Source organism: Charadrius vociferus, unplaced genomic scaffold (assembly GCF_000708025.1).
Source record: "Charadrius vociferus isolate BGI_N301 unplaced genomic scaffold, ASM70802v2 scaffold62, whole genome shotgun sequence".
Lineage (NCBI taxonomy): Eukaryota > Metazoa > Chordata > Aves > Charadriiformes > Charadriidae > Charadrius > Charadrius vociferus.
The window spans coordinates 1,756,216-1,769,673 of NW_009647419.1; the positions used below are offsets into that span (position 1 = coordinate 1,756,216).

At 41.5% G+C, this 13,458-nt stretch overlaps 1 protein-coding gene across 1 annotated transcript in view; it reads left to right on the plus strand.

Moving 5' to 3' along the window:
• LOC104282304 (opsin-5-like) overlaps nt 1–13,458 on the plus strand; it is a 30,724-nt gene that overhangs the window by 433 nt on the left and 16,833 nt on the right. The window contains exon 2 of the mRNA XM_009880388.1: nt 8,323–8,528. Within this exon, the coding sequence (XP_009878690.1) occupies nt 8,323–8,528 (206 nt within the window). The remainder of the gene's footprint in view (nt 1–8,322; nt 8,529–13,458) is intronic.

Sequence of the window (13,458 nt, forward strand, 5' to 3'; positions counted from 1 at the left end):
GGGGGGGGGGGAGTCAAGCCTGTAAAGTTCTAACTAATATTCACTAAACTTAAAATGCGGGAAGATAAAAAAGTACCTTATCAGAAGTACATAATACTTCTGTCTCCTTGTGTCTCAGTAGCACTGAATTAATGTTCTATGATTTCCAGAGTTTTGACTGCTGATGGTCAGTTAGCATCCTACAACTGCCTCCTGCAGAGACAGAAAATATGGTTCTGTAGTTTTAAACTACTTTTAACTGTTTGTACTGCTCTTGCTTTAAAAGTTTGATGCACGTAGAGGTAGACTCCTTCAAATGGGATCTATGAAAGATCCAAGTACTAGAACATTATTCTGTGTTAGCAGTCACAATACTGTGCATTTATTTTGGTTCTGTTGCAAGACACCTTTTGTAAGTGTATAATAAGGATTTGAAAATGGCACCTAATATGAACTCACTTTGATCCCAGTGCAAATTTGGGGGGGGTTGTTTAAATGATATCTATTTGGAGCAGACTCATTGCAGGATAGAAGGACACTATGAAATTTCAAAGAATGCAGGTTTGCTAGGTAATCAAAATTTCCAACCATAAAACCTCACAGGAAAATACAAGAAAACATAACTTTTAATAAATCTGTTCTTCTAAGCAGCGTATACAACAATGTTTCTGTTTTTCAGTGATTGATCTAAACAGATTTTATTTTTTCTTTTTCTAAGCTTATCACATATTGCAAGTAGCTTACTAGCCCTCAGCTTATGCTTGAGAAAGGTCTATGAAAGTTACAAAGTAAAATGCTAAGTATTTTAATATGTTTACATGACACTTTCTTTTTTTACCTATAGGAACTAGGGAGAAAAAAGTTGTGTTTAGAATAAAACCAGAGACTAGTAGAAAAATGTATGGCTTCTGTCTTAGGAGACTTAATTAGAAGAGAGTCTGTAAGACAAATCAGTGTTGTTCCAATTTATCCCCAATCTGTTCACATCTGCGTATCCCTTCATGAATGGCTGGGAAATGGCTGCACCATCAGCTAATGAATTAATCAGTTGCACTTAAGACTAGAAAGAACATCTTAGGTCAGCAAGGCCAGTCCCCTGCTGTGACAATATATAATCTCATTTAAGAAGCTATCACGCTCCCTCATGTAACTGGCTAGGGGCTTTTTTGGTGTTGCTACCCCCTTCCAATTGACAGCCTTTTCCTGATTGTGCTTCTCTGTTGGCTAGGACCCTTTCCCTAAATTCTTAACTAAAGTGATCACACCAACTTTATACCCTTTTTGTCACTTCTTTTAATTGAAATTTTTTTTTTTTTTTTGCCTGAAATTAACACTTTGTGTTCCTGAAGGAATGATCATATCCTGTGGTCAACCTTTACATCCCTATATTAAGCAAGTGTGTGTGTGTTGTGTGTGTGTGTTTGTTTGATTGATTCTGTCTTTTTATTCTTATTTATTTCTCTCCTGTCATAATATTCTTTCCCCCCGTCATCACAGCATATCATCCTAGCAGTCTTTTACACTGTCTTTTCCAACCTGGACTCTTTTTTCTTTTTTTTTTTTTTTTTTTTTTTTTTATTATTTTAACTTATAGCCAGGACTGAATACAGCATCCAAGCAAGGTCTTGCCACTACCATTCACATTAATATTTACACTTCTGCAGATCCCTCCTAGTGTTGCCTCTGCGTCACACTGGTAGTTCAAACTTCTTCCTTCAATCAACCAACAGAGGTGATTTCCTCTGCTGCTTCCTACTGGTGACCTCACATCTTCTAGCAAATACTTTTTAAAGTAACTAGGTGCCTGAGCTCTTAGGTTGTGTCTGTTGGGTTTTGGTTGCCCCAGATCCTTCTGCCAAGTTTACAAGTACTTGGCATGTCATAACTGCTATTCTTGAAACTTACCTCCAGATTCAAAATTCAAGTTGCATTTCTAGCAGAGTATATATAACCAGTAATAGCACTACTCCAAGTTATGTGTAGTGTGGACCTGGTTAAAACATGGTGGAGGTAGTTTTACCTTTTTGCAAAAACTTTTGAAAAAAAAAAAAAAAAATCTGCATACATACATCAGAAAAGTCCCCATGCCTTTTTCTCCTCAAAGGTCTTCTGCCACACTTCTGCAAGCACCAACCATAACAATTTACAGCTATTAGTTTTATGTACGCCAATAACTCAGTCTGTCTGGGGAGCAGTGACGTGGCAGAACAAAGTACTCTGTTACACAAACACACTCTTGCCCTTCGGGCAGCAGAGGGCAAAGGCCAGTCCATGTGTTACCTTCCCATACCTGCGATTCTTTAGGGGACTGGAAAGACAATCTGCATTTGCAGGAATCTATGAGTATTTCCTTACGCAAAGTCCCAAAAATGTTCATATTTTGTACTTCTGGTTTATTGATGCCTTGGAAAACGGCTTCAGTGATTACACTTCTGTAGCTGCTACATGTTTTCTTCTCTTTTGAATCTAAGTATGCCAGTGCAGCTTGCTTGCAAATTCTCATGTGCATTTCCAATAGCAAAGGGATGTATATGATTGGTGTTAGCAGCTGAGATGAGGCGTCTTTGCGTGTCCCTGTCTGGAAATTCTCACGTCACAGGTAGCACAGATGTCATACATGACAGACAGGACACTTATGTACTTGTCCTATATCATACCCCAGCCAAGCTGTCAGATACAGATAGAGGGGTCCTCAGAATACTATGCAAAGACTTGAGCTCACAGCCTGTGCTGGAATAGGTATCGCACGCTAACATCACAAGCAAACCAACATCAAATTCGAAGAGTGCATTTTGCAAATGCTGATGGATTTTGAGATCACTGCACTGCTTCTTGGTATCCGAGTCATTGTGCCATCATTCTCCTTGCGAACGCTTTAACCAGGGGACCAGAAAAGTGGGGGCAAAATGCAATGCTGATCCCATAGTGGTGAGCCATCACCGCGTGCTTAGAGGGACTATGTGCAGGCAATAGCTGCCCCTGGGTGTCCCTTTGTTAGGTCAGCTGCATCAGCATCCCCTTTCTGAGAGCAACGCTCTGTTTCCATCCTTCCCTTCCATGAACTCAGAACCGTCTTTGGCAGATGGGGGTAGAGCTTGTCCTGTTGCTATCATTACATCTGACCCCCTTTTGCCTTTGCCCTAAGTGGTATAGTACCATGGAGAGTCCTTTTATAGTTTAAATCATTAGGTGCAATTTAAAAGTACTGTCCACAGCTGCTAGCTAAGCCAACCTAGACCTGGGGGGAAAAAAATGGAGCATTCTTTTGCCCATAACTATTAATTGGAATTCTTAAGTAAATTGTTCTTTTCTGCATTTATACACAATTTGTTCTGTGCTCATTTTCCCTAGTTTCACAATTAACTGGGCCTGTTAGAAGGAACGTTTGGCATAAAAGAAAACTTTAAGTCAGTATGAGAGAACGTTTGTCAGAGAACAAATTCAGACTTTTTGTGAGTGCTCATATCAGACAGGTTTTCTGAGAGCATTACCAATCCCATTGGAAAACTGGAACGGACCACAAGACCCAAACGTGCCTTTAAATGGCACACGTCTCCGAATGGTAGCAGTAAACTGTTACTTGACAAGTGACAGAATGAGCACTACTTTGGGACATTGTTTGACAGATTAATCTGAGAAGGTGGGAAAGGAAACAAGCTATTCACAAAACACTCATCCACAAAATGATCACATTTATTGAACAAATAATCTCTCCACGCTTTGTCAAGTCTCAAACATGATGACTCTTCTCCCTCCTGCCAAAATTGGCAATATGCCCTGGATAGGATATTGTGTACGTATAATTAGCAGCGGAGACTAAAAACAGAGCAGGGTCACTTCACAGTTGCAATAGTTAATGACAGCTTTGCAAATTCTCTAGATTTTATCACTGTTTTAAATAAAGTTTTCTAGTCTGAAAATCTTTTACAGCAAACCTCTTCAGATAGACATTTATGCTTGTGTGTAGGTAGTTGAGTCAGTAATTGACTTCATTCATGCCTGCTCTATATCTAAGTGCTCAAACCAATTTCTGTCCTAGAGATAAGGTTATTTGCTGAGGGAAAAACGTAGCTTGTATTGTGACATTGAGCCTTCACCTTTTGCTCTCATTTCTTGAGTTCTTCCACTTAAGGCTCCCTGTAAATTTTAAACTGCAGATGGGTGAGTTGTAACGCCCATTTTTCTAACTCATTCTTGTCAGATTTTACAAGTGAAGGGCATGCAACAATGTCTAATAAGAGCAATGTAAATACAAAGCATAGTAACCTGTCTTAGCTGGGCACGGATGCAGTCATCTATTGGAAATGTGGATGACCAGCTCAGAGCTATCAGTTCCCTCGTACCAAATTTAACTCTGCGAAAACATAAATTGAATGTTAACAGTGAAATTGCATGCAGCCTCAGGTGTTTATTGCTTGTCCAAAGACCATCTCAGGTACGTGAGAGAAAAAGAGGGTACATCTGGATGCTCAGGCTTGGGTAATTTGGCAGAAATCTTTGTAAAATTGTTGTGTTCCCTCTTGGCTATTCCTGAAGCTAAACAATCTCACTGGTCTCAGTCGCTTTCAGCAGAGAGATTTTCAATATCCTTAGCCACTGTTGCTGTCCACTTTTTCAGCGCTTGCTTTGTACGGGCTGGTGGACAGCATGCTGATGCAGGACTTTGTCGTTAGGGTTTCAGCTCCTGACTACCACCAGCTTGCTTGGCAGCCTTCCTGTCCCTCCCCCAGAAATCATGGATAACAGCACCGGCATCCTTTGTGGAGCACTTTTGACATCTGTGGATTAAAATGCTCTGTTAGGGCGCTGTTACTCCAGGGGAAGGATTGCTGCTGAATTACATAAGGGCAATACAACATTTTAAATGTTGCTGTCCATCCTATTCCTCCTAACTCCCAATGTTTGCAAACGTGGTACCAAGCACTTTTCTGTGGGTGTCTGAGGAATAAAAGTGACTCTAGCTGTTCAATATTTAGCACTTGTCAACACTCATTTTACCTGTTCTGCTCTGATACTGCCAGTCTCACAGCAGCTGGTCTGTCTTGTGTTAATGAACTTCAGTAATTGTATGTTACCTGTGTATTTTGCCACTTCAGAAGGGCCAGTATCTCTCACTGATGAGCAGCACGTATCAGACAGCATTACAGCTTACGGGGGAAATGTGATGGCTTCTCTCTGGACCTTACGTTGGGTGGACATGTGCTCAGTTTCTTCCTATCTGCTATTTTTTTCCTCTCTCAGCAACGTTTTGATCTCAGTTGGAACCTGTACTTTCTCACCAGGATTACCTTAGGATGCTGGAGGCAGAGTTTGGGTTTATTTTTTTTTTTTTTATATGTACTCTTGTGAGTGATTATGGCTGACAGCCTGTAGTTCCCTCAGTTGTTTCTTTTCTATCCTCTGTTTTATTGAGATGCCACCTGGTGACATGGATGCCTTACAGCACTCCGAAGTTCAGAGGTTTCTTTCTGGGCACTCGCTCTGCCTGTGATCTCCCAAGACACACACCACCTGCAAAGCGGCTGAGGAGATCCCTGGGCTCAGCGAGAGTGACAGAGCTATCACTGTCCTTCCTCTGCAGCACATCTGCAGCCTTTTTTCCCGCTGTGCTGTCAGGAGAGGGGGGAGGGAGGTTGTTTGGTTTGAGGTGTTCTTCTGGTTGGGGTTGGTTATTTATTTGTTTTGCAATTGTCAGTCAATATAGCCAGCAGTCCCAGACCAGCACAGCTACCTGATTGTAGAATCACGGAATGGTTTAGGTTGGAAGGGACCTTAAAGACCACCTAGTTCCAACCCCCATATGCAGGGACACCTCCCTCTAGACCAGGTTGCTCAGCCTGTAGAGATCCAGCGACCCATAGTCACTGCTCTGGCTGATAGCATTTTTATGTGACCACTGTTTTTGTTACTCCATGGTTTACTGAGAATTGAGTTCCTCCAGTTTTTTTATCATAGTATTAATACGGTCTACTACCCAGACACATCAGACATTTTAGGGACTGGGTATGCCAGTGCAGGTTCTCCACCTGCTTTGGTTAAAAGGATTGTCCCTATCTTCAGAAGTCATACTTGCTCTGTAACTTTATCTCCCTCAATTCTTCCCTCTTCCCCACCCTCAGCGTCTGAATGTAGTTTCAAAAAATGATGACAAACACTGTGTCTCTGTCACCTCCATCTAAAATATGTGTATTGTTGTTTTACATGACATTTTGCCCAGTTCCTTCCTTAAGGTACTTTTAACTGAAAACTCCCTTACCCTCCAGGCTAGGGGGAATTTGCTCTGTATATTCCCAGGAAGTACATGTGTATGACACTTTTAGGGTAGCCCTCCTATCCATTACACTGCTTTGACAAAATGCTGCTATTTGCAAAGGAGCTGCCGTTCTGTTTTGTCTGCCATTTTAGCACCGTGCCTTCACATTGACAGGGAAAATATTTCCATACCTACTGCCTTGAAAAACTACCTCGCCTTACAGAAGGTAGAGCTGGAGTACACAAACAGCAAGACTATCATGTTCACATTGCAAACTATCCTGATGCATTCCCAAAGCTCTCCTTCTCCGGGGCTGTTGATAATGCCGAGACTCGGAACAAAAATCAGAAACAATTCCTGACTTAAAGTGCATGCAGCTATTGGAAACGAGACTCGATTAAGAAACATTGTCACCTAGTGGCCAGAATAAGATGTATTTATTATTATTGATCTCATCTTTATAACGATATATATATATGTGCGTATCTCAGTGTATCATTGCACCAGTGACTATTTCTGGTTAATACCATATGCTGAGACACGTCAGCTCTTCCCAGTCCAAAAGCCCTTTAGTAAACCATGTACGTTTGCTAAAGCAAGCCAGAGCAGCAGCAGCTTGGCAGTTTTGCAAAGAGAAGTTATTAAGAGGAAATTGCTCTGCAGAAAAAGCAGTTCACGGTGCCATACAGAGACTGCCCCATCAACCGGCCCCTCTCCCGCTCCAGACTACCCACCGTACCTCACCTCTCTGTTTGGAGAACAAGCACCTCGCTCTTTGGCATTTCAGCTCATCATACTCCCAGGTGGCCTGGAGATTCAGAGCCAATTTCTACTACTCTACAAAAATCTACTGCTTGTGCCTGGATAGAGGGCTATGGATCAATGCTTTTCTCCCTCACCAGGTAGTTAATGTTGTACCCTGGCATCAACTGTGGGGAACAAACCCATCAGCTGCTGGGTTCCTAAACCTGTCCTAGGCTGCAGGTGCCCAAAAGAGGTGGTGTTTTGTTCCACGTTGCCAAGGTAAAGCGAGGCCACCTACACTGGCAGTGGCAGAGCTGGTCTGGGAGGGGGTGGGAAACGTGAACCAGGTGCTGCCTGACCTGCTGCTCAGCCCTGCTCCAGCAGCTCCCCTGGAGCCACTGGCTGAGCCCCTGGCTGAGCCCCGTTTTCAATCCTGAGCCTGACACTTATGAGCAAATGTTTTGTTAGAAGTCATTCGTTTCTACATGTCTACATCATTCCAAAAACTGGGATGCAACCTACCATGAGTGGTGCACATTTGGAAACTCTAGGTCTCTTCAACTGAGTAAGTGGCTGACTCCAACCAGATTTACAGTCATCTCCCTTGTGTTTTCCTCATGTAACTAGACACATAAAATAGGCAGCTCTGTTCCTGGAGCATAAGAAAAGACGCAACTTTCTTTAAAAATAAAATTAAAAAAGACTTTAAAGCTTCTGAAAGGTCTGCTCTAAATGTTCTCTCCATATAGATTAACAGGTGTATTACTGAAAAATATTCCCATCCGGGACAGACTTTGCTGCAAGGAGATCCTAGACTGTTTTAAGAGAAGAAACTTAATCATATTAGCTGGAAAAGGCAGCACTTCTCAAGAGACAACTGGTAAAGCAGCTCTCAGGCTGCGAACTTTTGTTATCCATTATTGTATACAACGTACCTAAACAGCTGCAGTTTTTGGCAGGTTTTGGGTTTTTTTTGTAGTCTGTGCTCCACTCTACCAATCTCTCCTCCTCCCTTTTTTCCCCATGAGTTATGTTTCATGAGTTTCATCTGCCCACTTAGGGAAAAAATGTTCTCCAGGCCTTTAAATGGTGGATCTTTGATAGAGGCAGCAGCAGCTCTTCATGTTGTGCTGTTTTATTCCCAGACTTACTCACTTGTTCCTGCTTCTGAAAAATACCCAGCTAGTTAAAAGGTTTCGTGCCCGATTTTCCAACGGATAAGCTGGTTTAATTTTTTTCTCGTGGTACAAAAGTGTAGTTTCAGAAGAGTCATCTCACATTTACACACTGAACTGCTTCTTGCTTTGTTTGCTTTTTGGTTGCATGGATTTTAATTTTTTTTCCAGGTTGGCTGTCTTGGTTTGGAAACAGCATTGTGATTTTTGTCTTGTATAAACAAAGACATCTTCTGCAGCCCACCGACTACCTCACATTTAACTTGGCAGTATCAGATGCTAGTATCTCCGTGTTCGGTTACTCACGGGGGATCATTGAAATCTTCAATGTCTTCAGAGATGATGGATTCATTATCACATCAATATGGACCTGCCAGGTAAGACTGGATTATACTTAATTAGACAAAATAAGTGCAGCTATTTCTGTGTAAATGCTGTATATGAATAACCAGACAGGGCCACAAGACTGAAAAGAAATATTGACCGACCTTCCAAAAGGACAGTGTTCTCTTTTTGTTACACCCATAATATGTATTTGATCAGGTTTTGGCCAATATTCGGTGATTTTTGTCTAACTCCAGCTGAGGTATGCGCAGTAGTTTCTACTAGTTTGGGGTTTTTTTACCTCATGTCCTAGCTCCCACTCATGTTGCAAAGCTAAGGTGTAGGCTGTGCTTGTCTTCAGCTCCCCTGAAGTCAATCTGGTTGTTGACACTTTAACGTTTGACTTAAAGCAATGTAGACTCCTACTTGACAAGGTGCGTAGAGCAAAGCTCCACACAGCTCTTGGGTATACCTGTATATTTTAGCATGCAACTACTTGTACTAAATCAGTTGTTACTCTTCAGTCTTACCCCTAAATTCATTGTTGGTCTGGCGCCTGTAGTAGGATGAGTGACTTGACTATGGCGCAGTCATCCCTGAACTTGGAGGCAGCTTTTTGCTGGTGAACTGGGAAAATGTTATGATTGCTAATTCTGAAACACACCTGCGTAGACAGAATATAAATATAACCCATGGATGGATAGGCACAAGCCTGGCTCCCTAGTGCTTTCGGTAACATCTGTGAGAAAGATTATGCTTAGCATGAGTGTCTGTTTCACGAGGGAATCAAAAATCTGAAAATGACAGGATTGCCTACGGCAAGGTATAAGTAAGATCATGATGAAGGAAAAGGGAGAGGGAAATAATCCTCTTTTTTTTTTTGTGGTTTTGGTGGGTTTTTTTAAGAGGAAGTTAAACTATAGTGTAACATAGATGAAAGCTTTTTTACAGCTCAAGTCACCTCCCCTTCAACACAAAGGCATAGTTTACCCAGAGAGAAAAACTTCCCACAAAAGACTCTGATTAAGCTGGGAGCTGTAGCTTGATCTAAAAAATGTTTATTTTCTTGCTCAAAATGTGTGTCTATTGCCATTTGGCAGAAAAGGATTTATCAAAGTGAAGCTAATTATTTCCTCAGAAAAATCCCACTATTTTACTAATGAGAATTGCAATCTAAGGTCTGTTGAGGTAAAAACTTCCAGGACACCTCTTTATTTTCTTTTTTTTTTTTTTTTATTAATGGAAACCTTTGAAGTCATCATATGAACAAAGCCATACCTGCAAACTGTAAAATTCATACCCACACTCAGAATTAAACAGACTCTCATTTTGTCCTGTGTTTCAAGGAGGGTTGGAGCTATGAGGAAGGAAGGAAGGGTCAAATCTGGACCTCGGGGTTCAGTTCCAGCTTTGCTGCAGACTTCCTATGTAAGACAGGATAAACCATTCATTGTGAAATCCTGAACTGAGATCTGTGGCATAAAATAACATTTACAACCCAGCTTGCTGAAAGAAGTAACTTTAAATGACCCTTCTGCCTCCCCAGCCCAAGCTCTTCCAGAGGCTGAGAAGCCCCTGACATTTTTTGTGTAGTTTAGAGCCCCATCTGCACTATGGCTCCTTTTTTGGCCTGTAAAAAACAACACACACAGGAATCAACAGTGCATGGCACACTGTGTCCATGTGCCGTAATGCAAATCTTGATTTGCATGGGAGTCTTTTGTCAGCAGCCCTACAGCTTTCTTCCACAATGCCTCTGCTTTGGAGTCCCCCTTTGGCTGACTTTGAGCTATTTAGAGTCTTGTTATGACCATCTGGGGTTTTTTTGGTTTGTTTTGTTTTTTTTTTTTAAGACATAAAAAGACTGGAATGGAGGTGTCCTTGACCTTAATGTGATGGAGGTCTGCTTAATCTTGCTCTGCTTGTACTGCCTTTACAAGGAGAGAGATATTTTTGGAGTAGTTCGATAGTTTGTTGTTCAGGGTGTGTTAAATAATTTTAATTGGATCTGCTGGTTTTAAACAGCCTTCATTTGTAAAATATGGATATCAAGCAAAGTTTTAAGGTATTGGAATCCAAAGGTTTTGTTCGGGACATTATTAATGCATTGGCTTTTCTAAACACTCTGATATATAAAATATTAAACCTTCTGTTTTGAGAATGCTCTGTCGGCTTTAAAAGTTAACATTTATCATTTCAAATAAGAAATGATACCATATTAATACTAACTAAAAATTCATGGTAACCTGGAAAAGTCAATTTGTACTCTAAATGAAGAATTTGAATGGGTTGTGAATTGTTGGGTGAAAATCAGGATATATTGAACAACAGGTAGGATTCCTGTTTTCATCAAGACTTTATTCTGTGTTAAGAGGATGTCAAAGATGTGTTTAAACCCTGGCATTCATTATCTTGATTATTACGCTTGACAAAACAGAAGCTGGTGATGGAAAAGTAGCTTGTGGAAGTAGCATGGCCATTTTTAGGAATAATATTTTGCAGAAATAGCAAGAAGCTTCTGTGCATAAAAAAAAAATTTAAACATTTCCATGTACATGTAGACAGCCAGCACGAAGGTCATTCTAAAACTGTACAATGTTGAACAGCAGTAGGGTTTTGATTGCTTGTTTTTTTTGATATTTGTAAAACATGACACGTTGGTAGTCCAACCAGAATTTGGTCTCACATCTGGAATGTGAGGAGTGAGGAGCTTGGTGCCAGGAAGATAAAGCCCATGCATGTCACAGCTCTCCGAAGTCAGTGTCTCTTGTGCCTCTCACCACACTCAAGCTCCTCTGCAAGTAGCTGGGATGACAATTTGGACCATTGTGCACATTAACCTGGAACTTTCTACAGCATGGCCTGTGTGTTTTCCCTGACTTGGTTTATTTTGCTGAGTCCAGAGGACAGCCTTACTTGGCTTTCTGTCATTTAATTTCATTTGATCAGTCAGCTTCTACTGTCAGGTATGCTTAGGGAAACGCCATTTTCGCAAGTTAGCCTGTCATTTCTGTTTACGAAGAAATTTCATGAGCTCACCTCATTTAATCCACCAAACTATTTTCCTTTCCTCTGACTCGGGCCTCCTTCTCTGCCCTCGGGTAAAATTTTTCAAAATTAAGGTTCACCATACTTGGCTGCCCCAGTTAGAAGGAGTGAGGAGAATACAGACAGATACTACCTCTCTTTCAAAACAGGATAGTTTGTGAAAACTCTCTGTAGCAAAAGATGCATTTCCAGCTAAAAGGACCATCTCATTGCATACCTGCTGAAAGGGTCAGATATGTGTGCTCCTGTTCTCCTCTGTATGGAAGAAACATTACTATTCTTCCCCATTCCAAATGTTCTTTTTCTCTTTGGAGGTCTAACAGAGGTCTCCTCTCAGGAATGAGGCTCCATGGTAGGTCTGTATCCAAATGCTGCCCCCACTGAACGCTATGGATGGGCACAGTTTTCCAAGGGTGGCTTTGAGGCTCTGCTTTTACTTCTTGTTTATCCTTTCTCTGCTCTGCCACTGTCTCTTAGTCCTGACCTGAACAGAGGGAGGACAGTCAGTCTCTAGCACATTCAGTTTTTTGCCTCTGGCAATATTATCAGTAAGTAAACTAGTTCATATAGTAAAGTTCATGTCAGGGAATGTAAGGCAGTGACCAAGAGCCATCTGTTCCCCCATTGACCATATTTCTAGTGAAAAGCTACCTCAGGATATATTTTTGTCCTTCCCATATGTTTTTTTATTCACGTGTTCTGCTGAATTAGAAGTTGAACTGAAACCTGTAAATAACATTGCATGCAAATGTTCTTACATGTAGGAAGTAGAGAAATGTTAATTCTCTCCAGGTAAACACCACAATTTCTTCTGTTGGTTAATCAGAATGGTGCGGTGAATACAATCTGTTAATGGTGCAGTGAATACAAAAGATGCAGGCTTCAGGAAACCTCTAAATATAGGTAAAGGATTCTAACTTGTCTGATCCCCAGAGGTGCGATGCAGTCATGTCAGAAACCAAGGATGGCCTGTGGCGTGCTTTAGAATTTGAAATCCTTCATAATCCTGGTACTTCAGTTTAAACTTGTTTTCACTAATTCACTATTCTAATTTTTTCTTTTTTTGGTTTTTTTTTTTTTTTTAGAATACTGTTTGGTTATTTGGACATTAATTTTATAAATACTTAAGAATTTTACTATGAGGGTCAAGAAAATTGATTGCTCGTATCATGTGCTCACTCTGTTGGTATAGGCTTCTTTAAAAAAGCATTACTTATTTCCAACTGTTTCTTACGTAGAAGGTGTATCTCAGCTGTGCTCCGCAGAGCACAACGTAGTTATCTCCAGGTCGTGGTATCGTCACAGACATAGCCACTGCCACAGACAGACATGCTGACTGACGCTATTATCGCAGATGCACTCACCTCACTGTCAGTCTAGGTATCCCCGGTCCATCTGGGCAGCCAGATGGTGCCAGAGCATCCCCAGCAGATCTGGCTCTGCACAGAAACAGCCTCAGGAGGAACCAAAAAAAAATATCGTCAGCTTTGAGGTATTAGTGAGCACCGCAGTTGCCTGCCCAACAGGACTCAGCCCACACCACCTCCGTCCTTGCAGCCTCACTGTCCCACCAAGGCCTGGAAGGACCTGCCTTCACCCTCTTGCTGAAGCTGCTTCGTGTTGTGTGGAATAATAAAACCACTGAGGAGAGCCAGAGAGAGAGATATGACTGTCTCACCCTGTGGTTGGGTTTGCTACATAGCAGTGAGGAAACCTGATTTTGAATCCTACTCTCCTTAATAGTTTGATGTTTTATACAGTATTTCTGTCTGGCAGACCCTGGACAGAAACAACTGGCAGTGGGGTGAGCAGCAGTGAGCCCCACATTGCACACATGCGTTGTTTTACTCTGTTACCTGTTTGTGCACAGTTTGCCTGACAGCACCAGGCCTGTGGCACGTGTGCATCCTGAAAAGGCACAGTGCAGCCACGAAG